The sequence below is a fragment of the Salvia splendens genome, chromosome 20 (genome assembly GCF_004379255.2).
Source record: "Salvia splendens isolate huo1 chromosome 20, SspV2, whole genome shotgun sequence".
In the NCBI taxonomy this organism is placed as follows: Eukaryota; Viridiplantae; Streptophyta; class Magnoliopsida; order Lamiales; family Lamiaceae; genus Salvia; species Salvia splendens.
In genome coordinates this window covers 19,561,504-19,584,172 of record NC_056051.1, presented here as the reverse complement: position 1 = coordinate 19,584,172, position 22,669 = coordinate 19,561,504, and the positions used below count along the sequence as shown (strand labels likewise).

At 36.2% G+C, this 22,669-nt stretch overlaps 3 protein-coding genes and 1 pseudogene across 8 annotated transcripts; all 4 read left to right on the top strand.

The window, feature by feature from the left end:
• Positions 1 to 6,675: 6,675 nt before the first annotated feature.
• On the top strand, positions 6,676 to 9,634 carry LOC121781188. The gene is made up of 6 exons (XM_042178903.1): positions 6,676 to 7,341; positions 7,421 to 7,453; positions 7,545 to 7,586; positions 7,680 to 7,790; positions 7,867 to 7,917; positions 8,410 to 9,634. The coding sequence occupies exons 1-6, from the start codon at positions 7,056 to 7,058 to the stop codon at positions 8,532 to 8,534; spliced, it is 648 nt and encodes a 215-aa protein (XP_042034837.1). The 5' UTR covers positions 6,676 to 7,055; the 3' UTR covers positions 8,535 to 9,634.
• A 2,393-nt stretch (positions 9,635 to 12,027) lies between these two features.
• LOC121781097 lies at positions 12,028 to 16,537 on the top strand. Of its 5 annotated transcripts, none has more exons than XM_042178791.1 (8): positions 12,028 to 12,693; positions 12,772 to 12,804; positions 12,906 to 12,938; positions 13,045 to 13,122; positions 13,237 to 13,305; positions 13,527 to 13,616; positions 13,712 to 13,759; positions 13,845 to 16,537. In XM_042178791.1, exons 1-8 carry the CDS (start codon positions 12,288 to 12,290, stop codon positions 13,925 to 13,927), a joined length of 840 nt encoding a protein of 279 aa, XP_042034725.1. In that variant the 5' UTR covers positions 12,028 to 12,287; the 3' UTR covers positions 13,928 to 16,537. The 5 variants fall into 5 exon arrangements, 4 of the variants coding, with proteins under 4 accessions (XP_042034725.1, XP_042034724.1, XP_042034727.1 ...); XM_042178790.1 differs by having other exon boundaries at positions 13,030 to 13,122; XR_006046132.1 differs by lacking the exon at positions 13,845 to 16,537 and having other exon boundaries at positions 13,030 to 13,122; positions 13,387 to 13,616; positions 13,712 to 13,762.
• On the top strand, positions 13,932 to 16,537 carry LOC121781099 (annotated as a pseudogene).
• On the top strand, positions 13,944 to 21,439 carry LOC121781096 (rust resistance kinase Lr10-like). 2 transcript variants are annotated; one of them, XM_042178789.1, is made up of 10 exons: positions 13,944 to 13,998; positions 17,681 to 17,796; positions 17,875 to 17,904; positions 17,989 to 18,093; positions 19,084 to 19,131; positions 19,274 to 19,303; positions 19,386 to 19,478; positions 19,576 to 19,626; positions 19,957 to 19,968; positions 20,071 to 21,439. In XM_042178789.1, exons 2-10 carry the CDS (start codon positions 17,694 to 17,696, stop codon positions 21,114 to 21,116), a joined length of 1,518 nt encoding a protein of 505 aa, XP_042034723.1. In that variant the 5' UTR covers positions 13,944 to 13,998; positions 17,681 to 17,693; the 3' UTR covers positions 21,117 to 21,439. The 2 variants fall into 2 exon arrangements, with proteins under 2 accessions (XP_042034723.1, XP_042034722.1); XM_042178788.1 differs by lacking the exon at positions 13,944 to 13,998 and having other exon boundaries at positions 16,855 to 17,796.
• Positions 21,440 to 22,669: the final 1,230 nt, after the last annotated feature.

Here is a 22,669-nt window from a genome sequence, read left to right as displayed (position 1 = left end):
TTCTTCTCATTTTGAATCGGTTCAATCTTTCTCTCTTCGGCTTTTGATTTCAGCTGATCTATTTTTTTCTTCTCCGATTGTATCGGATATTTCTGAGGTTTGATTCGGTTCTGTGGAGATTAGGATGTGGTGTTGTTCAAGTCAAGTAGAGTGAAGTTCACGTCCAGTAAAGTGAAGTTGCAATAGAGTGAAGTTGCCAATGTTGTAGAGTGAAGTTCAAGTCCAATAGAATGAAGTTTCAGAAGAGTGAAGTAGCCAATGCAGTAGAGTGAAGTTGCTAATGCTGTAGAGTGAAGTTCAAGTCCATGCATGAAGATCAAGTTCAAGTTCAGTTTGTCATTGAATCTATTTCAGAATATCATTTTACCATTTATGAAATATCATTTTATCATGTTTTGTTTGTTGTTTTGTTGTCAAGATGGTAGCAATTGTCTTGCTTCCATCTTGAAGGGGGCTATTAGAGTTAGCTAGTTAGTTAGTTAGAGGAGTTAGTTAGTTAGTTAGATGTAAGCCTATATAAGACATAGCTTGGTGTAGTTTGAAAACAACAGTTCACAATGTAGTCAATAAAGTTTTTCGATTCTCTCCATCTCTTCTTCTTCTTCTTCCCATGCAACAGAAACCGGTAGTTTTCCTCTGTAAATATGTTCTTCATCTCCTTCCATGGAGTTCTATCATTTCTTCATCCATCTCTTCACATTTCACCTCTGATTTTCACCATGATCGGTTTGATAAAACTTGACAATTGATCTAGTTAATAGTTATGTTGTGGCCGGCAAAAGTAAATAATTTGTTATTTCAAGAAATCGATGAATTGTTAATTTAATTATGTATTTGCACGTACACTTATGTGGACTAATTTATGTTGGTAAAGTTTAAATACCAGTATTAGACAGATTAGTTTCGAGTTCAATTTGATCATTAAGTAATCAAAATCGATATTCATATACTTTGGCTCATTTTAATTTCATTACATAAAAAGCTTTATGGAACATAAGAAATAAGAATAGACGTTGGGCATCATCCATTCTTTCACTTTTCTAATTTCACCGTTCAAAAAGGGTCCTATTAATAAAAATACACTAACAAATTTTCTAATAATACATTCTTAGTCTAAATTGTACTAACAACACATAGAATTAATTAATGAATATGTATTGGTCTAATAATAAAGTAGTTAATCTTTGATTCGAATTCGAATCCTATGTAATACAACCTTAAATTTACGCTCATTTAACAATAGAAAAACATAGAATTAAACTGCACGAAGCACATATATTTAGACGCATAGAACTTGCAGTCGCTTTGTCTTTTGCCATTTAATTATTTAGACACTCTTATTTTCTATATACACTTTTTTTTCTTTTTTATTGTACAACATAATTTGATTGGTGTATCAGACTTCCAATTTGGTCAACACAATGTCTTCTTCCTAAGTGAAAAATACTACCAATATATTAAGATTGTGAAGTATCTAAAGTCTAAACCAAGAATATCAACAAAACAAATTAAATGCTATGTACATACAAGAATAAGACAATTAAGATTAGAAACGCTTCATTGATTACATAAAAATATAGTACTAGTATAATTTATTTCTTTCCCCATGTGTAGCAAAAAAATTATAATGTTCGAAGAAAATCAACATCATGGATTTTTTTTTAATATAGATTTTATTTTTATGGAATATAAGGAGTAAAAGTATTAGTGTAATTGATTGATTAATAAACTAATTTCATTTCTTTTTAGTACACTGAGAGTCGATAAAAAATGGACAGACATTTACTGTTATTGAATGTAGCAACTGCCAACTAGCAACAGCAATGGTTCCTGTCACAATAATAAAAAATGTAATGCCTGCATCCCAACAGATTCCTTGGAACAATTACTTTATACTCCGTCCGTCCGCGAATAGTAGTCCCGTTTTTCTATTTTAGTCCGTCCGCGAATAGGAGTCCCGTTTACTTTTATCATAAATGGTAATAAGGTCTCACCTTCCACTAACTCACCCCACTCACATTTAATTTAAAATTAATATATACAAGTGGTACCTCCATTCCATTAATTTTTTTTCCATTAACTTTTCTTAACATTTCTTAAAATCCGTGGCGCCAAGAAATGAAACTCATGGCGGACGGAGGGTGTACCACTTATAATTCAATGTTCAAATTTGTTATTGCCAAACATGTAGTAGTACTAATAAATATGTGAAATAGTAAAATGAGATATTATTTTAAGGACGGATGAAGAATAAGATTATAAGAGATCTAATTTTGTGAAAGAAATTTCAGTTTTCATAATAGCAGGGGTAAGAGCATCTGTAACGCAAGGGGCCGGGCCGCATCTCGCGAGTCCCGGCCCGTCCCGAGCGTTGCACGGAGGAGAGTCATGGCCCAGGCCCGTCCCGGGGCCGCGTTCCCGGCCTGTCGCGCGTCCCGCGTCCCGGCCTGGGACGGCGTTGCACGGTGACGGGCCGCAACTGTAGAGTCCCGGCCCAGCGTTACACGCTCCTCGGGCAGGGCCGCAACCAATTTTTTTTTTTTTTTAAATTCGACAATTTTTTCTATAAATACTACTCCATTTTCATACACATTCAACTTCATATTCAACTTCAAATCTCTTCCTAGAATTCGAAAAAATGCATCCACGTCAAAGAATATTCGAAGATCAAATGTCCCGGTCGTTAGCAGAGGCGCTACCGGCAATCCAAGAAGAAATCAACAACGAAGTTGAACGCTACCAAGCTGTTATTCAAGCTTGGAACGAACAACAAACCCGGGTACCACGTACCCGGATGTATATTCACCGAGACCGTGAACAAGCTGCCTTGAGGCTTTTCACAGATTATTTCTCTAGAGATCCGCGATGGAGTGATCAGATGTTCCGTCGCCGGTTCCGGATGCGGAGGCCGTTGTTCCTACGCATTGTCAACGCATTTGTAGCTCGTGACCCGTATTTCTGCCAAACTACCGATGCTGTGGGCCGGGAAAGTATATCGACGTTGCAGAAATGCACGTCTGCCATTCGTCAACTCGCTTACGGAACTACATCAGATATGTTCGATGAGTATCTCCATGTAAGTGAGCCTACTGGCCGGGAGTCCCTCGCTAGATTCTGTCGGGCAGTCGTCGAAGCATTCAAGGATACGTACTTGCGAAAGCCAACGACCGACGACGTTAGGAAGTTGGTCGACATGCACGAGCGGGCCCACGGCTCCCCGGGGATGCTTGGAAGCATCGACTGTATGCACTGGCAGTGGAAGAATTGTCCAACGGCTTGGAGAGGACAATACACTAGCGGGCACAAGGGCACACATCCCACGATTGTGTTGGAGGCCGTTGCCGATTGCAGATTGTGGATCTGGCATGCCTACTTTGGTGTCGCGGGGTCCAACAACGACCTCAATGTGTTGAACGAGTCTCCATTGTTCAACGACTTGTGTGCTGGGCGAGCACCGAACGTAGAGTTCACGGCCAACCACCGTCGGTATAGTATGAGGTACTATCTGGCAGACGGGATCTACCCTCGATGGCCCGTGTTCGTGAAGACAATCACAGCTCCGACAACCGATCGGAGGGCAATGTTTGCCCAAAGGCAAGAGGTGGCTCGGAAAGATGTCGAGCGTGCATTCGGAGTCCTCCAAGCGCGGTGGGCTATCGTGAAGGGAGCGGCCCGTGGTTGGCAGCGGTCAAACATCGCCGACACAATGTATGCATGTATCATAATGCATAACATGATCGTTGAGGACGAGCAAGATAACGTCACTTTGTGGAGCGACGATCCGCTCGCCAGCACCGGGAGCAACTACGTTGTCACCGAGCCGCCCGTGCAGGGCCTTCCTCACGACATCCGCAATGTCATGGCCCGTTCAGCTGCGATGCGCCAAGAGGAACAACACACTCGCCTCCAAGCCGATCTAATCGAAGAAATTTGGACTCGCACCAATGTTTTCCAGAATTGACGTTATGTTTTTTTGTATTTCAGTATTCGATGAAATTAAATTTTCCGTGTTATAAATTTCCAGCGTTTTTTATTTTACGAGTTAAATAGGTTGGAATTGTGAATAGTGTCATTTATTAGTTGCGGCCCGGGCCGCAACCTGCAGGGTTACAGCAGTTGGGGCCTGGGCCGCAACTGTAGAGGAATGATGACTTGGAGGGGACTTGGGACCGGAAATGGGGACGGGGTTAATGATGCCCTAAGCCATCCTGTGACAATCATCATCGGAATTGCAGGTCTATTACTACTATAATATACTCCTACTTTCCTTTGGGAAAATATACGATCTGACATACTCTCTAGGTTTCTATATGTTCATTGGTATGCTCTCTAAATTTATGTTGTACCTATTTTAAATTCTAGTTTGCATAAGTCCAACTATCCAATGATACTAGACAGATAGAAAAAAAATAATAATAATAAAAAATGATTCTCACTTTATTAGGGAAAAAAAATTTAATTAGAAAATTTTAATTTTAAGGGGCAATCAAAATAGAATTAGTTTCTATTTTTAAAGGACGGAGAGTGTAGGAATAAATATTTGTTTTACCAAGTTTTAAAGTTAATACATATTTTGGTCATGAATTAAAATTTTGGGTATTGATTTTTTACTTTTATTGAAATAATCGAATAATCTCCCGGCCACGGCAGCCTCAAAACGCCGTGCACGAGCACGAGGACAACTCCGATCATCGAGGAAATCCGATGGCAAATCTATGATCGGCGAGGACGAATTATATCCAGGCGGCGGAGAGGCAGAAGAAGAAAAGTAGGCAGTGGGGGCGGCTGAGGAGGGCTAGGAGGAAGATGATTATGGTCAGAACGACGTAGTTTCGGAGAAAATAACGGAGGTTTTGGGTGACGCGGTAGGTCGATTCGGAGAGGGAGACGGGAGGCCTAAGGGCGGAGAGGTCAAGGAACTGCGGCCACGGCCGGAGCTGGTGGTGCCATTTTCTCTTATGATTGAAACTCAATGTCATTTTAGAAAGCATTAACCATATTAATTAGAGGGAACATCATTTTTGGTCTACGAACTTTGCCAAAGTATCATTTTAGGTCCGTGAACTTTGAAAATATCATTTTAGGTCCGTGAACTTTGAGTTAATATCATTTGAGGTACCTTTTACTATTTCTAAGTTTTTTTGGACAAAAATACCCTCAATACCTTAAAGTTTATATATTTTTATTAAATTTATCATATACTCATATTTTTTTATAAATATCTTTACAATATATTTTTGACAAAATTTCTAAATATAATTTAACCTTAAATATTATCACTTAAAAAATTGCTTCTTCAATTTTTTTATAATAATTTTTTTAAAATTGAATAAAGAACTTTTCTTTAATAATAAAAAATTGAATAAGATCTTTTCTTGAATGTCACAAAATTAAATGATAATATTGAAGGTCAAATTATATTTAGAAAATTTGTCAAAAATATATTGTAAAGATATTTATAAAAAGATCTTTATTCAATTTTTTATTATTAAAGAAAAGTTCTTTATTCAATTTAAAAAAAATAATATAAAAAATTGAAGAAGCAATTTTACTTGCATGTCACAAAATTAAGTGATAATATTTAAAGTCAAATTATATTTAGAAAATTGTTCAAAAATATATTGTAAAGATATTTATAAAATATGAGTATATGATAAATTTATTAAAAATATATACACTTTAAGGTATTGAGGGTATTTTCGTCCAAAAAAACTTGGAAATAGTAAAAAGTACCTCAAATGATACTAAGTTAAAGTTCACGGACCTAAAATGATATTTTCAAAGTTTACGGACCTAAAATGATACTTTGGCAAAGTTCGTGGACAAAAAATGATGTTCCCTCTATTAATTATAATGTTGAATGCATGTATGAGGTTATTTGTTTAAATAAACTATATTCTAATCTTAATATGAGTCAAATGTATGTACATTGAATTTGAATCTGCTAATCTTTATTACAATATGTATATGTACATTGAAATAATTTTTAAACTTACTATAATATTTTTGTTCTATATAATATGCTCATTATATAATAAAATTACTCTTCGCAACTTTTTTACATAAATTATTTACTAAATTCATAATTTTGTACATCACAACTTTATTTTAATAAAAGTAACTATTTTGATCAAATGTAGTAATATTGTATATATTTATTGTTGAATACATTTACAATTTTAGACCCATATAAGGGTCATATAATGATATTGTTTATAATTTACATTTAAAATTAATATTTTAAAATTAGTTTAGTCCGTGCATAGCACGGGAGTAATACCTAATGTTATTAAAGCATAACTTCAATTCAAAATTTCAAAACTAAGAAGAGGAAATTCTAAATACTATTAAAAACAAAAGTACAGAGAAGGTTAATAAAGTAATTTTAATTTGTCCACTAACTACCATTAATATATTAGTTTATAATTATAACCTTGAATAACCGTAATATGATCATTTCTCAGAAATCAACTATCACCATTGACTAATTGACTTCAACTATAAAAAAAGAGACTACAATCGTTGACTTAGTGTGTCCACAATGAATAATTCCACCCATTAAAAATGACAGCCACAATGGAAAATAATGTACCACTAATTTGGAAAATAAACGGTTTGCTATATAATTAGAGACTGTGTTAGTGTGAGCTAACAAATATTGATTGGCCATATTAGTGAATCACATTATATATCCAGCCATGATCATCATCACCACTTCATATCTCTTGATTCTATCACTCCTCCATTGTGCTGATGCAAAGGAGTGCAGTCCTTCAGCCTGCGGCGATATTCGCAATATCAGCATCCCTTTCAGCCCAGCCACTGCGGCAGTTCCATATATGAACTAACATGCCAACACAATGTCCCGTTACGTTCGTCTATCTAAACTCTATCAAATACTATGTCAAGCACATCAACTATGATTCCTCCACCATTAGGCTGGCTGATGCGTCCATAACCAATGATACAATCTGCTCTTTCCCTATCACTTCCCTCCAGATTCTACAAATTAGCCGATCGTTCTTCTTCTCCATACTATATTCTTGATCCCTTTGATGAATTACTGTCAGTTAACTTTATTAGTTGATAAATTCTTCCACTTTACAGATATTACTGCCTGTAATTTATCAATTGCCAGATTTAGATATGTATATGTTGGGTTCATGTTCATCATACCCTCAGAGATACCACATATGTGTAAGATAGATCTAATAGTCTTGACATCGTGGCTGGGTTTAGAGGATTTGACGAATGTTTCACTTTCACAAATCCACCAATCTCTCTTGTATGGTTTTGAACTCAACTTCCGTGATGATTGCAATGAAAAATCCACAACATGGGGTAAGAAAGCTAATCTTGTTAATGAAAATATATGATTTCATCACTGCTCATCTTTGCTTTCTGATTCTGTAAAATGCAGGGAAACTCATACAGCACTTTTCAGGACCAAAGTGTAAGGATTTGTACTTTGAATTCTAACAACATATTTCACATATAACTGTCTGTCTTCATAATTAATGATTACTAGTATTATTTATATGCAGGCAATGTCCTTATTCCTCTTGCCATTTTACGTGCCTACATGAGTACTTTTTTTGTCTTCTTTCTTTATTCAATCAAGAATCATTAATAGTGGTTATAAGATTACAAGAGATCTAATCTTGTCAAAGAAATTCCAGTTTTCATAATTGCAGGGGTAAGCCTTCTTGTGATGATCATCATCGGAATTGCAGGTGTTCTAGCACTATCATTTACTCCTACTTCGCTTTTGGAAAATATACTACAATACAGTAAGAATCTTCAATATCATTTCTCTTTTTTCGTCTCTCTTAATCTCTCAAATGTTCCCTTTTTTTTAATTCGCAGGCTACTACGATCAGACTATGCTAGAAGCAGCTAATCACATTGTATTCATTGGTACGCTCTTTAAATTTATGTTGTAGTTACTATGTTAAATTCTAGAGTAAAGATCAATTTTGATCCTAAACATGTGACCAAAATATGAACTTGGTCCAAAACATTCACTTTTTGAAAAAATATCCATAACAAAGGAAAATGTCGCCGAAGTAGTCCTTTTGTTACGGTTCCGTAAAAAAACTAACGGTCAATGCTAATTGCATAATGTCATGACCGTTAGTTTTTTTATGGAACCCTTAAAAAAGGATCACTTCGACAAGGATTTCATTTGTTATAGATCTATTTTTAAAAAAATAAATATTTTAGACCAAATTCATATTCTGGTCATATGTTAGGATCAAAATTAACCTTTTCAATTAAATTCTAATTTATATAAGTCCATCTACTTATATACCCAATGCAACATAGTTTAGTGAGATGACTTAGATCATTTCAACATTGTTATTCTTGTTTTATTAATTATATATTGTGTTTGTCTATGTATACATGCAGCATTTTTCGCAGGTTGTTTGGCAGTTATAGGTAAGCTCTTAATATATAAATGTCTAACAATGGATAAGATATCCATCAGGGGTGGGGAATTATACCGAAATATTGTAATACAAGATTTACTGTAGTGAAAAAATATCGAAAATATCGATTTTTCGGTATACCGTAGTTTTCGGTACGGTAACGGTATAAAAAACTACCTTACCGAAAGAGAAGAATATACCGAATTTCGGTATACCAACAAATTCGGTACGGTATCGGTATAATATTTTGTCATACCGTAACTTTCAGTATGGTATACGGTATGACACTCCCGGTACGGTATAACATACCGAACCAACTCTAGATAAGATAAGATTGTTAATTTTGTCCCCCAAAGCGTGCCCTTATTTTTTATTTCATGCCAAATGGTTCGCTTCATAAGTACGTCTTCTATCGAGAAAATACCTCTTCATTGGATTGGGATACGAAATTTAAGATTGCAGTTGAAATGGCTCGAGGGATCAGATATTTGCACCATGGTTGTGACATCCAGATCTTGCATTTTGACATCAAACCTCACAATATACTTCTTGATGATAAGTTCGTCCCAAAAAATCAGATTTCGGGCTAGCAAAATTGTGCGCTACAAACAAGAAGGCAGTGACATTGACGGCTGCTAGAGGAACAATAGGCTATGTTGCTCCTGAACTTGTCAATAGAAGTAATGGTGCAGTGTCTTACAAGGCTGATGTGTATAGCTTCGGGATGTTGTTGATGGAAATGGTTAACTTAAATAAAGACTTGACAAGTAACGATGATAATTCTAGTAAGTATTTTCCAAACTGGATATATGACCACTTGAACGAAGGTAGGAACATTGACATCGGGAATGTTGATGAAAATGATGATAGAAACATTAGTCGGAAGATGACTATTGTCGCATTATGATGCATACAAATGTGTCCAGACAATCGTCCATCAATGAATGAGGTGTTGGAGATGCTAGAATGTGATGTCGAACATTTGCAGATTCCTGATTATTCAACATATATGGCAAGAAATGAGGACGAACACGGGGCTACAGATTCAAATGCTTCCATATCATTGTTGCATGATAACAACGACAGCCACATTGTTGAAATTATTAGTACTGCTTGAAATATTTGTGTTATCATCTATTTTTACATTGAAACAAGTTCCACTGGTTGTGTATTTGTGATATGTTCATAATCATATGTAACATGAAGTGAACTACCATCTTATTAGCTAGTTATATATTTTCATAGTGTTGTGAATTACTCCATATTGAAGAAATCTTTATTCATCTCACATATAACTAGGGTGAGAATTGTTATGAAAGGTTTAACAATCCTCATTCATGCCATGTATAGCAATTAATACTTATGAAAATGTAATTATAAGTTGTAGTAACAAACTAGAATGGAGTATATCTTAGTTTAGCAATGAAGTTCAAAAAATGTATAAAGTAATAGTATATGCTAATTACCGTTTCGGTGGTGAATAATAGTTAAAAATTATTAATGCACAACTGTAAATGTTTTTGGTGGTGAATTATTGAGAAAAAAAAAAGAATTTGAAAGATATATTTTATTGGATTAATAATTATATAGTGTGATAGTGCCAAAAAGAAAATAAATGCGACGAAAATTTCAACACTGAGCTATAACGTCTGGAGAAATTTCGAAATAAGGTATTAATTTTGACGACCTTTCCAAATTTAGGATCCAATTCGTTGACCTTTTAAAATATGAGATCGAAGCATGCGAATTTTTCGGAAGAAGGGATTTTCAAAATTTTCTATTTTTTCTCTTATTAATTCCATCTCAACATTTATTATTGACCAAATCACCCCTACAATATTTTGACTCCAATTCTAATAATTTTAACCCCAATTCTAATAAATTTTCCAATTCTGCTCCGCACACGTTCTTGTTGGGGAGCAGATTGATCGGCTTTCAGATACTACTTTTTTTAACCTTCATCAATTTCAGTCGGCTTCTCAGCCTGGTACACTCTTTTTGTTTGTAGATGAATTAATTTTGTATCTGATACCTCTCGACTCTGATACCTCTCCTTTTCACCCAAAAAAAAGATGCATTCAAATCAACCACCTCGTCAGGATCTACTCACGAAAGACATGGATCTTCGGTGTTCCGCAGAGGCAGCCGTCGCCGTGGAACTTTGTCTTCCCAAATTGATAGAGGAGCGCATGAATTCGAGGATGAGAGCGCCGCTGCAACGGCTAAGCACCAGCGGCTGTTATGGTTCTTCAGATACTACCCGAACGTGTTCTAGTCTTGCCGCTTCTGCGATTCGTAGCAGCTGAGCGACGATGGAGTCGCCAATTTCTGGTTGTCGTAGCTCGAATCAGACATGGGGATGTTGAATTGTAGTGAGATGGAGCAGACATCTTCCCCTTTTTAATAAAAATTCAAAATTTGTTTATATCATTAATTTGATGATGAAAGCTAATGAGATCCATCTAACTTTTGAGAGGTAATCTGAATAAATAGGGCTGACAATTTTTGACACGACACGATAACACGACACGAACCGGTACGAAATTAATGGGTTTGGGTCAGAGCTTATTGGGTTCGTGTCCTTATCGGGTCGACCCATTAAGGACACGGAAATTTCGTGTCGTGTTCGTGTTATCCGTTAACAATACGTGTTCGTGTCGTGTTCGTGTTATCCGTTAACAAATAATATTTTAATATTATTAATTCTTATTATTTTCATTTTTCAATATTTATTAAATTGACTCTCATAGTCTCATATGGTCATATCTCATTTAAATCATTTAAATATTTAATCACTTTCCAATACGTGTTGTTATCGTGTCGTGTTGACCCGAAGTGGTTCGTGTCGTTAATGGGTTCGTGTCGTGTTCGTGTCGTGTTCGTGTCTGAGGGTAGTGGGTCGTGTTCGTGTCTGAGGGTAGTGGGTCGTGTTCGTGTTCGTGTTTGAGGTTTTCTTAACAGGTCGTATTCGTGTTTATTGTTATCGTGTTCGTGTCGTTATCGTGTCGACACGATAACGACCCGACACGCACGATTTGCCACCACTATGAATAAGGTTGGGAAAGTGGAAAGAAGTGAAGGCAAAGAAGATTGTCGACGATTTCAAGAGACAGACACAAGAGAGAAAACTCTGTGAAAATATTATAGGGTAGTTTGGACAATTCGTAAATGTTGAGATGAAAATAATAATAAAAAAGCAGATGAAAAAAAGAAAAATTCGAAAATCCCTTAATTCGAAAAATTTGCATGTCTCGATCCCATATTAGGAAAGGTTAGTGAATTAAATCTTAAATTTCGAAAGGTCAGCGAAATTAATCCCTTATTACGAAATTTTTCTTAAAGTCGGATGGATGGGTTTGTGGACATCTTCAATTCTTCATATCTCTTCACTTAACTATCATCTTCATCTTACTTTGCAAAATCTATCATCATTGAATTTACCTTATCCAAATTCAATTATTAATCTATGGAATTAGCTCCACGGCACAATTCCACGAATTAATCCAGTGGCACCTATGAAGGTCGGCCTCATGATTCATGAATAAAAAAATATGCATATATAATTTAAAAAGATTTATAAAAAGGCTTAAATATTCAACAGTAAGGTCTGGGTTTTGATTTTCGATCGATTTGGTTAATCATGATCACATTAACAACAACTTATTCATATCTGTTGATTCTCTCTCTCATTTTCTTCCAAGGCGATGAAAGCGCCTCCAACTGCGCTCCCCTTTCCGCCTCAAGACCGATCCCAATCACTGCGGCAATCGGAGATTTGAGTTATCAACATCACCTTCCTCTACCAAAATTCTCACAGATATTATGTGAAAGACCTCATCGCCAGAATCAGACTGGTCGATGCTTCCATTGACAACCGCACTCTCTGCTCTTTCCCCAATTACACTTTCTTCACCCATTCCGATTCTCCTTAGCCATCATAGCGCGCCATATGGTGGTTATGTTGCCTGGCCTATCAATTTCATAAGCTGCCAATATCCAAATTCCTCGACCAATTCTTCCTTTTTAACTGAGATTAACACTCAATGCGCCTCTAATTCTTCCCAATCCACATTTGATTATATCAAAGTCGGCAGGATGAGAGCCTCGGAGGTGCCACACATGTGCAGTGTTGATCTGATGGCCTTCACGTCTTGGGAATTTAGGGATTTATCGCTTTCGAAAATTCACCAATCTCTCTTGTACGGATTTGAACTCTACGTGTGTTCGTGGTGGTGGTGCAGCAAAAGAACAACCACAAATTGGGGTATGGATTTTCATCATTTGATCCTAATTTCTCTGTATATGCTGCTAACGCTTTTTGTATTCGGGAAATTGAATGCAGAAAAATTCACGAATTGGTTATTAGGAACTAATGGTAACTACTTAATTCCTATTTCTGTGCATATTGAAATTCAATCATATTATCTTCATAATCCTCACTAGCTGAATATTGTCTTGTACTATATTTATCTGCAGGGCTTCTTCTCCTGATTCCTTTGGCAATTCTAGGTGCCTACTTATGAATTTGATCTTATTTATCAATTTTCTGACATTAATTAAGATCATATCTATAATTCTAATTTGGTCTGAGCTTTTCCAGTATTTTTAATTGCAGGGGTAAGCCTCCCAGTGACGATTATCATCGGATTAATCGGTGTATTAGTACTCTCATTGACTACCTTTCCGGAGGACTGTAAGAATCTTTACATATCTTTTTTAGACCATCCCTTCTTTATAATCTCACTATCTATCTTTCTACTATTGTTTATGAAATAAGTTTCTTTTTGTTTCTCTTGCATTTGTGTAGGGCCATACTACTTCACTTACTATTTATTTCCTAATGGAGTTCGAATCGGATCTGATTTCATAATCATTGGTAGTTAAGCTCTAAATTTATGTTTTTTAAGGGGGCTCTGTTTTATGTTGCATTTACGATTTTGAAATTTGTTATGTGCAGCGCTTCTCGTGCTTTCTCTCATCGTTGTAGGTGCATTCTTGATTTATGGTTGATAATATTGTCTTGTTTATCTGTTTGTGACATCAATGAGGACAGAGAGAGTATGGTTGCTATAGTTCTAATTTTGTCAAACACTTCAGTTTGTTTTACTGCAGCAGTAAACATCCTTGTCGCAATCACAGTGGGATTTTCCGGTGCTTTGGTTCTGTCATTTGTTTTGATGGAAAACTGTAAGAAACTTTACATTCGTTTGTCTTTTTATTAGTATCATTCATTTATCTGTTTTGATTCGTTCGTTATCATCATGTATCTGATGTTCTTGCAGTTACCTATTCATTTGGAGTGGGTGTGGCACCTAAATTCATATTCACTGGTGCGCTTTACATCTATGTCTGATTATGAATTGCATCGGTGCTGTCTTTCATCTGAAGGTTTGGAGAAATTTATGTTTTTGTTAGGTGTCATCTCAAGTACAATCATATGTGCACCAAGGATCATCATTGGTCCTTTCGCTGTGTGGTTTCTGATTTACAAATTCTGAAGAAGGCATTATTCCACATATGATGCTATAGAAAGCTACCTACAAGGCGATAACAAACTCGTGCCAATAAGGTACTCGTATTCGGATCTGAAAAGGATGACTAAAGGTTTCCAAGAAAAACTGGGTGAAGGAGGCTACGGTTCTGTTTACAAAGGGAAGCTCCGAAGTGGCCTTCATGTAGCCGTCAAACTGTTGGAGAAATCCGGAGGAAATGGGAAAGTCTTCATGAATGAAATAGCTACTATTGGAAGGATACAACATGTCAATGTAGTGACGTTGGTGGGATATTGTGCACAAGGCTCCAAGCGTGCCCTTGTCTATGATTTCATGCCAAATGGTTCCCTCGAAAAGTACCTTTTTAATCGACAAGAAAAGAGTTTGATATGGAGTTAAAGGCGGAAGTAAAACAAGAACTGGAATTCAATATAAAAGAAGAACAATCCTCCAAAGAGGCAAAGATAATCCTCCGAAGAGGCCTACGGTTGATACCGTCCTAATACACTTTATTTTCCGAGATATCTAGCTCTTTTAAAGAGGAGCTATTTATAGGGATCAACCTATAGATAAACAATGAAACAAATCATCAACATTTAAAGTAATCTTTCAACAATCTCCATAATAATGAAAATAATCTCAAGAGATAATGGAGATCATTAGCTTGATCTCTATCAATTGTAATCTTTCAACAATCTCCATAATAATGAAAATAATCTCAAGAGATAATGGAGATCATTAGCTTGATCTCTATCAATTGCCTCGCTGTCAAAACAGCCTTGCCCACAAGGCTGGAGTTGAAACATAAACACATTGCTTTGATCGGTGGAGGCTCGTACTCGTGCTTTCGAAAAGAACTCACATTGCCGAACAAGAGAAAATGACCAACAACATTAATGCATTGCTTGGGTATCCTTGTTGTTGGGCTTGCTAGTAGCCATTCATACTCAAGATGTTTGGTAGTCATATGCATCACAAAGGTACACCAACAACTAGCTTCAGTGTATTCACATGTGGAATTGGGAGAGGAAAACATGAGCGAAGAGAGATGGCCAGCCCCAACTGGATGTAAAGTGAGGGGCGGAGAGAGTGCAAGCAGATGAAATGGATGGTGAAAGTGCAACATTAGGTTGGGTGATGGACAACTTATGGAGATGCTGATTTGCAGGGATGGATGGTGCATCCAAACATGGGAGAGTCACTGGTTGCTGGACTGGTTGTATCTCCTGCACAAGGGGGCTGGTTGGGGGAGGGATTAGGTGCAAGAGGAAGTAGGGGCGGCGTTGGCTCAGTGTTGAAGTTGTGGGACTTGGTATTGTTGGTGTGAGATAAAGGTTGATCATCTAAAGTGAATGCGATCTGTTGCCTGCGCTCCCGAATGAAGCCACGAGACTGCAGATCCTGCAAGAATGGTGCCAAGGCATCATTGATACAGTTAGAGATCCGGGCTTCGAATGTGCTCATTTGCACTTTGATGTTCGCGACCGCATTCTCCAATCTGTCAAGACGTTCGTCAGTGCTCTGAGTGTTCACCATGATGCGATCCACGTTCGCCGCACCAAATTGATATGGAGTTAAAGGCGGAAGTAAAACAAGAACTGAAATTCAATATAAAAGAAGAACAATCCTCCAAAGAGGACAAGATAATCCTCCGAAGAGGCCTACGGTTAATACCGTCCTAATACACTTTATTTTCCGAGATATCTAGCTCTTCTAAAGAGGAGCTATTTATAGGGATCAACCTATAGATAAACAATGAAACAAATCCTCAACATTTAAAGTAATCTTTCAACAATCTCCATAATAATGAAAATAATCTCAAGAGATAATGGAGATCATTAGCTTGATCTCTATCAATTGTAATCTTTCAACAATCTCCATAATAATGAAAATAATCTCAAGAGATAATGGAGATCATTAGCTTGATCTCTATCAGAGTTCCTTAAATTGGGACACTAAGTTTGAGATTGCAGTAGGAGCTGCTCGAGGGATTGAGTATTTACACCAAGGGTGTGATGTTCAGATCTTACATTTCGACATCAAACTTCATAATATACTTCTTGATGATAAGTTTGTACCCAAAATATCTGATTTTGGGCTGGCAAAGTTTTTCTCCACAGATAAGAAGGAAGTGACTATGACGGCTGCCAGAGGAACCATAGGGTATGTTGCTCCAGAACTGATCAGTAGGAGTATTGGGGAAGTGTCGTACAAGGCTGATGTGTATAGTTTCGAGATGTTGCTGGTGGAAATGGTGAACTTAAAGAGAGACTTGGTAGGAATCATTGATGATCCGAATCGGTATTTTCCAAATTGGATTTATGAGTGAATTAACCAAAGCAAAGAAATTGAAATGTTGAAAGCTATTGAAGATGTCGACTACGATGATGATGGGATTAGGGGTATTGTTCTAAAGATGACGATAGTTGCATTGTGGTGCATACAAATGAAAATGATCGTCCATCAATGAGTATGGTATTGGAAATGTTGGAAGGTGATGTTCAACGTCTACATATTCCTAAGTATCCGTCCCAATCCAGCCATATTGTACTAAATGTTGATCAAACTGAGATTTCACATTCCACTACTTCTATATATAAGCTTCATTATGGTGCTTCTTCCTCTGCATAGATTATTGCCCTAGAGTATAAGTATGTATAGAGTTGGCTCCTATAACAACTTATGTATAGATTCCCTGTGAAATAGATATTGAATATATTATTTGGTGCTGATGCAATCTGTCCTTACTTGGCTGTTTTGAAGCCATTTGGACATTGCAAGTTGATGGAAAAATTCTACCCAAATCAACTGTTGAATTCCACTCAAAGGATGGGCTTGTCAACAAATATTTTAAGGCAACCAACTATGGCATGTTTTGACCTTTTCATGATTAGCTGAAATTTGTGCCGGCCTGCATGATTCAAAATATTACAGTAGTATTTATTTGGATGACCCTAAACTTCGGACCTATGATAAGTCAAACTTGTGGGAATACAAGTTTACTATTCTTGTTTGGAGTGTTTGTTCTTATTGCTGAATACAAAGCCTGCTACTACCCTTCATATTCATAATGATTTGGAGAAGAGTCAATCAAATACTATGCAAACTTCACATCCAGCCATGATCACATCTCATCACTTCATCTTCATCCTTCTCTTCACTTCATCTCTCTTGATTCTCTCCGCCGATGCAAACTGCGTTCCTTCCGCCTGCGGTGCTATTCGCAACATCAGCTACCCTTTCCGCCTCACGAGCGATCCCAACGACTGCGGTGATCCCAGATTCGAACTAACCTGCGAAAACAACGCCACCTTAGTTTATATAAACTCTTATAAATACAATGTAAAATCCATCAACTACCAAAACTCCACCATCATGCTGATTGATGCTTCCATAAAAAATGACACACTCTGCATCACTTCCTCGTCTCCTCCTCCTCCTTCCAACTCCATGGATCCTTACTACAATTACTATTCCGCTCTCCAACGGTCGGTTAACTTAATTAGCTGCCCCAATCCACTGCAAAATTCTTCCCACAGACATCACTCCATACTGCACCTCGTATTCGCCCCCTCCCGGATTTAGATACGTAAAGGTCGGGCGCCTCAAGGCCTCAGAGGTGCCACAGACCTGTGGATTGGATCTTATAGTCATGACATCGTGGCCGAAATTCGAGTATTCGAAGAAGAATGTCCCATTTGAAGAAATCCAGCAATCTGTCTTGTATGGATTTGAACTCTCCTTCTGTTCTTGGTGCAGTGAGCAAGTCATAATGTGGAGCAAGAAACCAAGCAAGAGTGATTTGCTAATGCTAATGCTTTTGATTATGGAAAATGCAGAGAACCTCTTATATAAGTTATTAGGACCACGTACACGTAAGGATTCACATTTTTAATGATTATGTTCATAAATCATAACTACCTAATTTACTGATTACTTACCTATTTATGCAGGGTTTCTCCTTATTCCTCTGGCCATTCTAGGTTATTTTTCTTTGTCATTTATTAATTTTCTCAAGATTTATTAATAAGATTACAAGAGAACTAATTTTGTGAAAGAAATTTCAGTCTTCACAATTGCAGGGGTAAGCCTTCCTATAACGATCATAATCGGAATTATTGGCCTGTTAGTATTATTCTTATTCACTTCCTATCGGGGAAGGATGCAATACTGTAAGAATCTTTACTTTCATTTTTCTCTGAGACTTAATTGTTATTTAAAGAGTGAACTACGCAAATGGTTCCAGAACTATGCGTTTTGCACGCAAATGGTACATAAGCTTTAATTTTTAATATTAAAAAGATAATCAAAATTAAATTTTGCTAAAGTTATTTTAATAAGTAAATTTATAATTTTAATTTTTATAATTACTATATTTAAAATTTCATAGTAGTATTTTTATTTAATTTTTTACTTTCTAAAAGTTTTAGAGAAAGAGAGAAAAAGAAAATCTGACATAAAGTAATTGAAAAAGTTAAGTGAATAATATCATTTTAATACTCAAACTATAAGAAAATATCAGATTCGGTACTAGAGAGAGATAAAGAAAATATCAAATCCAGTACCTAAATATGAAAGTCCAGAAATGCCCTTCATGTCTTGGGGGCATTTTGGGTGTAAAATTGTGATGAATAGTAAAAAAGTACCATAAATGCGATTACACCTTAGTTCAGTGATTACCCATATTTTTAAAGTTTAGGTACCATTTACACGCAAAACACATAGTTCATGGACTATTCACTCTTATTTAAATTATGAAATTTGATCAAATTCTGATAAAGTCTCGTAAAGTTTGAAATCGTAAATATAAGTTACAAATTTCCAGTCTTTCTCAATTTTCTTGTTTGCACAAAATGTGTCTTGATAATGTTTAAGACATGTATCATTAAAATAAATATTTCTTTTATTTTATTTTATGTCTTGTTTGCACAAAATGTGTCTTTTGATAATGTTTAAGACATGTATCATTAAAATAAATATTTCTTTTATTTTATTTTATATGAATGTCAGTTATTTATTTTTACGACTTCAAATCTTATGTACTAGAAGTTATTGGATTTTGACCAAACTTTGTGATTTAACGACTATTACACAATTTTTTATTTTCTTTTTGATCTCTTTTTCTAATCTTGATGTCTCAAATGTTCATTTTTAATTGGCAGACTTCTACCTTCAAGGTCTGTTATCAGCCAATTACATTATATTCATTGGTAAGCTTATAAATTTATGTACAGTATTCTTAATTTCCATAAGTCATCAGCTCTTGAAAGAAGAATTTAAAAAAAGTAAAGATATTAGTATTACCTGAATTAAATGCTGGCTCCTTATATATTGTGTTATGTATATTTGCAGTGCTTGTCGTGACATGTCTGGCAATAATAGGTGCGCAATTTAGTTAATGTCTCACTACAAACACAATGGATAAATTTGCTAATTAACTTTGTGTACTTATAATTAACTCCAGTTTGTTTTACTGGAGCTCTAAATCCCCTTGTGATTATCATCATCGGCTGTGGAGTTGTATTGCTAATCCTCTATAATATCATCGACAATAGATGTAAGAATCTTTAATTTCATTTCTCTTAATTACTTATTATGACGATGACGATGACGATGATGATGACGATAATGATGATGTTGTGTATGTGATGTAGTTGTTGGGAACAAATATACGGCACCCTGGGCAACTCAATTCATGTTCTCAGGTATGGTAATAGGAGTTTCGTTTTGTCATTTCGGTCATTCTACAAATACAAATTGCATTTCATTTTTACTTAAAATATAGTATTACCTCATATTTCACTAATTCATTTTTATTCACGTCTCACTAACTTTTTCATCTTTGCATTTCTTAAAATTTGTATCCAAAGAAAAGGAGACACCAATCATGGACCTACGGATATAATTTGCATTAGTTTTTCACTCATTTCTAAATATCAGTACTTATAAGGAATCAAGGAACTTGTTTTGACTTTTTACTGTTTAGCACAAGTTTTTTGGTCATGTTACTAAAGGCATTCTTCTTCTTTTTCCAGCCATCATCTCTGGTATCATCATCTGGGAACCAAGAATAATTATTTGTCCTTTGATATTCTGGTTTTTGATTTACAAATTCTGATTAAGGCGTTTGTCCTTATTTGAGGGAGTAGAGTCATTCCTACAAAGTGACAACAAACTCGCTCCAATTAGGTATTCTTATTCAGACATAAAAAAGATGACTAAGAATTTTGAAGATAAACTAGGCCAAGGGGGATTCGGTTCTGTTTACAAAGGAAAGCTTCGAAGTGGCCATCTTGTAGCAGTCAAATTACTTGGAAAATCCGGAGCAAACGGGCAAGACTTCATCAATGAAATAGCAACTACTGGGAGGATCCATCATGTAAATGTTGTTGAACTTGTTGGATATTGCGCTGAAAGATCCAAGCGTGCCCTCATTTTCGATTTCATGCCAAATGGTTCCCTTGACAAGCACATCTTCATCCGAGAAAAAACTTCACCAATGGATTGGGAAATGAAATTTAAAATTGCAGTTGGAGTGGCTCGAGGGATTAAGTATTTGCACCATGGTTGTGACATCCGGATCTTGCATTTTGACATCAAACCTCACAATATACTTCTTGAAGATAATTTCGTTCCAAAAATATCAGATTTTGGGTTGGCAAAATTATGTGCCACAAATAAGGAGGCAGTGACATTGACGGCCGCTAGAGGAACCATAGGGTATGTTGCTCCTGAACTTATCAATAGAAGTATTGGTAGAGTGTCTTACAAGGCCGATGTGTACAGTTTTGGAATGTTGTTGATGGAAATGGTGAGCTTAAACAAACACTTGACACGAAACAATGATGAATCTAGTAAGTATTTCCCGAACTGGATATATGACCACTTGAGCCAAGGTAGGGACATTGACGTTGGAAATGTTGATGAAAATGATGATAGAATCATTGTTCGGAAGATGACTATTGTTGCGTTATGGTGCATACAAATGAGTCTAGATAATCGTCCATCAATGAATAAGGTACTGGATATGTTAGAAGGTGATGTTAAACATCTGCAGATTCCTGATTATCCGTCACAAACAGTGTATAGGGATAAAAATGGGGAAGAATGGTGGAATACAGATTCATATGATTCCACATCATTGTTGCATGATAACAATGGTAGCTGCAGTATTGAGATAATTAACAATGCTTGAATCGGCCTCTCTTGTACAAGTATATTGCTTTTCGTTATCAGAGTGAATTGCCATGCCATTAATTAGTTATGTACTTTTATGGTGTAGTGAATTATATTGATGAATTTATTTAATCCATCTCATACAGTTTTGGCATGTTTGTGAGCTAGAGAGAGGGTTTTGAGTTATTTGAAAAGAATTCTCACTAGTAGTGAAGATAACTTGTGTATGTACTGCAGTGCTTGCAGTTAGTTGTGTGGATATTTCAGGTGCGAGCTAAACTATACGCCATTCGTCCACGAAAAATAGGTTTATTTTAAAAATAAAAATTTTCTTTCATGCACTACTCACTTTGTCTCCTTCTTCCCTTACTTTTTCTACTCCCGCTCGTACTTTTTCTCTGTCTCTCTTCTACTTTATTTACTTTTTCTCCCCTCTAAAGTTAATGAACTCGTGTTCAATATATTAAAATTTGCATCAGTTTTCCATTCATTTCTACTTCATAATACAAGTTTTGTCAAGGTTTCAGATGATGAATACAAAGGCAGTATCAATTCCTCTTGCAAATCACTGAGGCAGAGTACATATGGAAATGTTATTTCCTGGAAGTCCAATCTTCAATCAGTTGTAGCTTTGTCAACCACTGAGACAGAGTACATATCGTTCACAGAAGCTATTAAAGAGGGATTGTGGCTAAAGGGTATAATGGAAGACTTTGGTGTGAATCAGGAAAGTATATATGACAGCAACAGTGCCATATGTTTAACAAAACATCATCAGATTTCACGAGAGGAGTAAACACATACACATAAGAACGCATTTCATTCGTGATGAAGTTCATGATGAACTGGGAGCATGATCAGGTGCTTGCTGAATAGAGTCGTCGGAAACTAGCCATTAGGATTACATTTTGTTTGTTATGATTTGTACTGTTACATTGAGCTGAAATATAATGCTCAAATAGTGCACTTAGCATTTGATCGTGAGCTCGACTTGAGACTAGCTTGAGCGTTTGTACTGTTTGTTATGATTTGATATGTTTTGACCTTTACTATAAGTCCATAACTGAAGTCGTTTCTGCCGGCCTGCATGTTTAAATATCGCTTTGGATCTTATTATTATCGACACATAATAGTTATTAAAATATTTCTAGAATATTTGCTAATACCGTTGTTATTGATCATTTGAATAAGACTCAATAAATGTATTACATAATCAGTTGTTGATTCACTAGTTTACATTCAAGCATGCTCACAACTCAGAAGCTCCTCATCTTCCTCACCACTTCATCTCTCTTGATTTTCTCACTAATCCATGCCGCTGAATCTGCTGATGCAAATAAGTGCAGTCCTCCTTCTGCGTGTGGTGCTATTCGCAATATTAGCATCCCTTTCCACCTCAAGAGCGACCCCATCCACTGCGGTCGTTCCATATATGAACTCACCTGCGAAAACAATGTCACCTTCCTCTATCACAACTCTATCAAATACTATGTCAAACATATCGACTACCAAAATTCCACCATAAGGCTGGTTGATGCTTCCATAAACAACGACAACATCTGCTCTTTCCCC

Excerpts from the sequence above, each read along its gene's own strand:
- LOC121781097 (XM_042178790.1), top strand. The coding sequence starts at position 12,288 with ATGCTTCCATTGACAACCGCACTCTCTGCTCTTTCCCCAATTACACTT. Across the intron at positions 13,617-13,711 it reads ATTTGTTTTGATGGAAAACT|TTACCTATTCATTTGGAGTG; the intron begins GTAAGAAACTTT and ends ATGTTCTTGCAG. Across the intron at positions 13,760-13,844 it reads ACCTAAATTCATATTCACTG|GTGTCATCTCAAGTACAATC; the intron begins GTGCGCTTTACA and ends TGTTTTTGTTAG.
- LOC121781188 (XM_042178903.1), top strand. The coding sequence starts at position 7,056 with ATGAATTACTGTCAGTTAACTTTATTAGTTGATAAATTCTTCCACTTT. Across the intron at positions 7,342-7,420 it reads TGAAAAATCCACAACATGGG|GGAAACTCATACAGCACTTT; the intron begins GTAAGAAAGCTA and ends TGTAAAATGCAG. Across the intron at positions 7,918-8,409 it reads TAATCACATTGTATTCATTG|CATTTTTCGCAGGTTGTTTG; the intron begins GTACGCTCTTTA and ends GTATACATGCAG.
- LOC121781096 (XM_042178788.1), top strand. The coding sequence starts at position 17,574 with ATGACATCGTGGCCGAAATTCGAGTATTCGAAGAAGAATGTCCCATTT. Across the intron at positions 17,905-17,988 it reads TATTCCTCTGGCCATTCTAG|TCTTCACAATTGCAGGGGTA; the intron begins GTTATTTTTCTT and ends AAGAAATTTCAG. Across the intron at positions 19,304-19,385 it reads GACATGTCTGGCAATAATAG|TTTGTTTTACTGGAGCTCTA; the intron begins GTGCGCAATTTA and ends AATTAACTCCAG.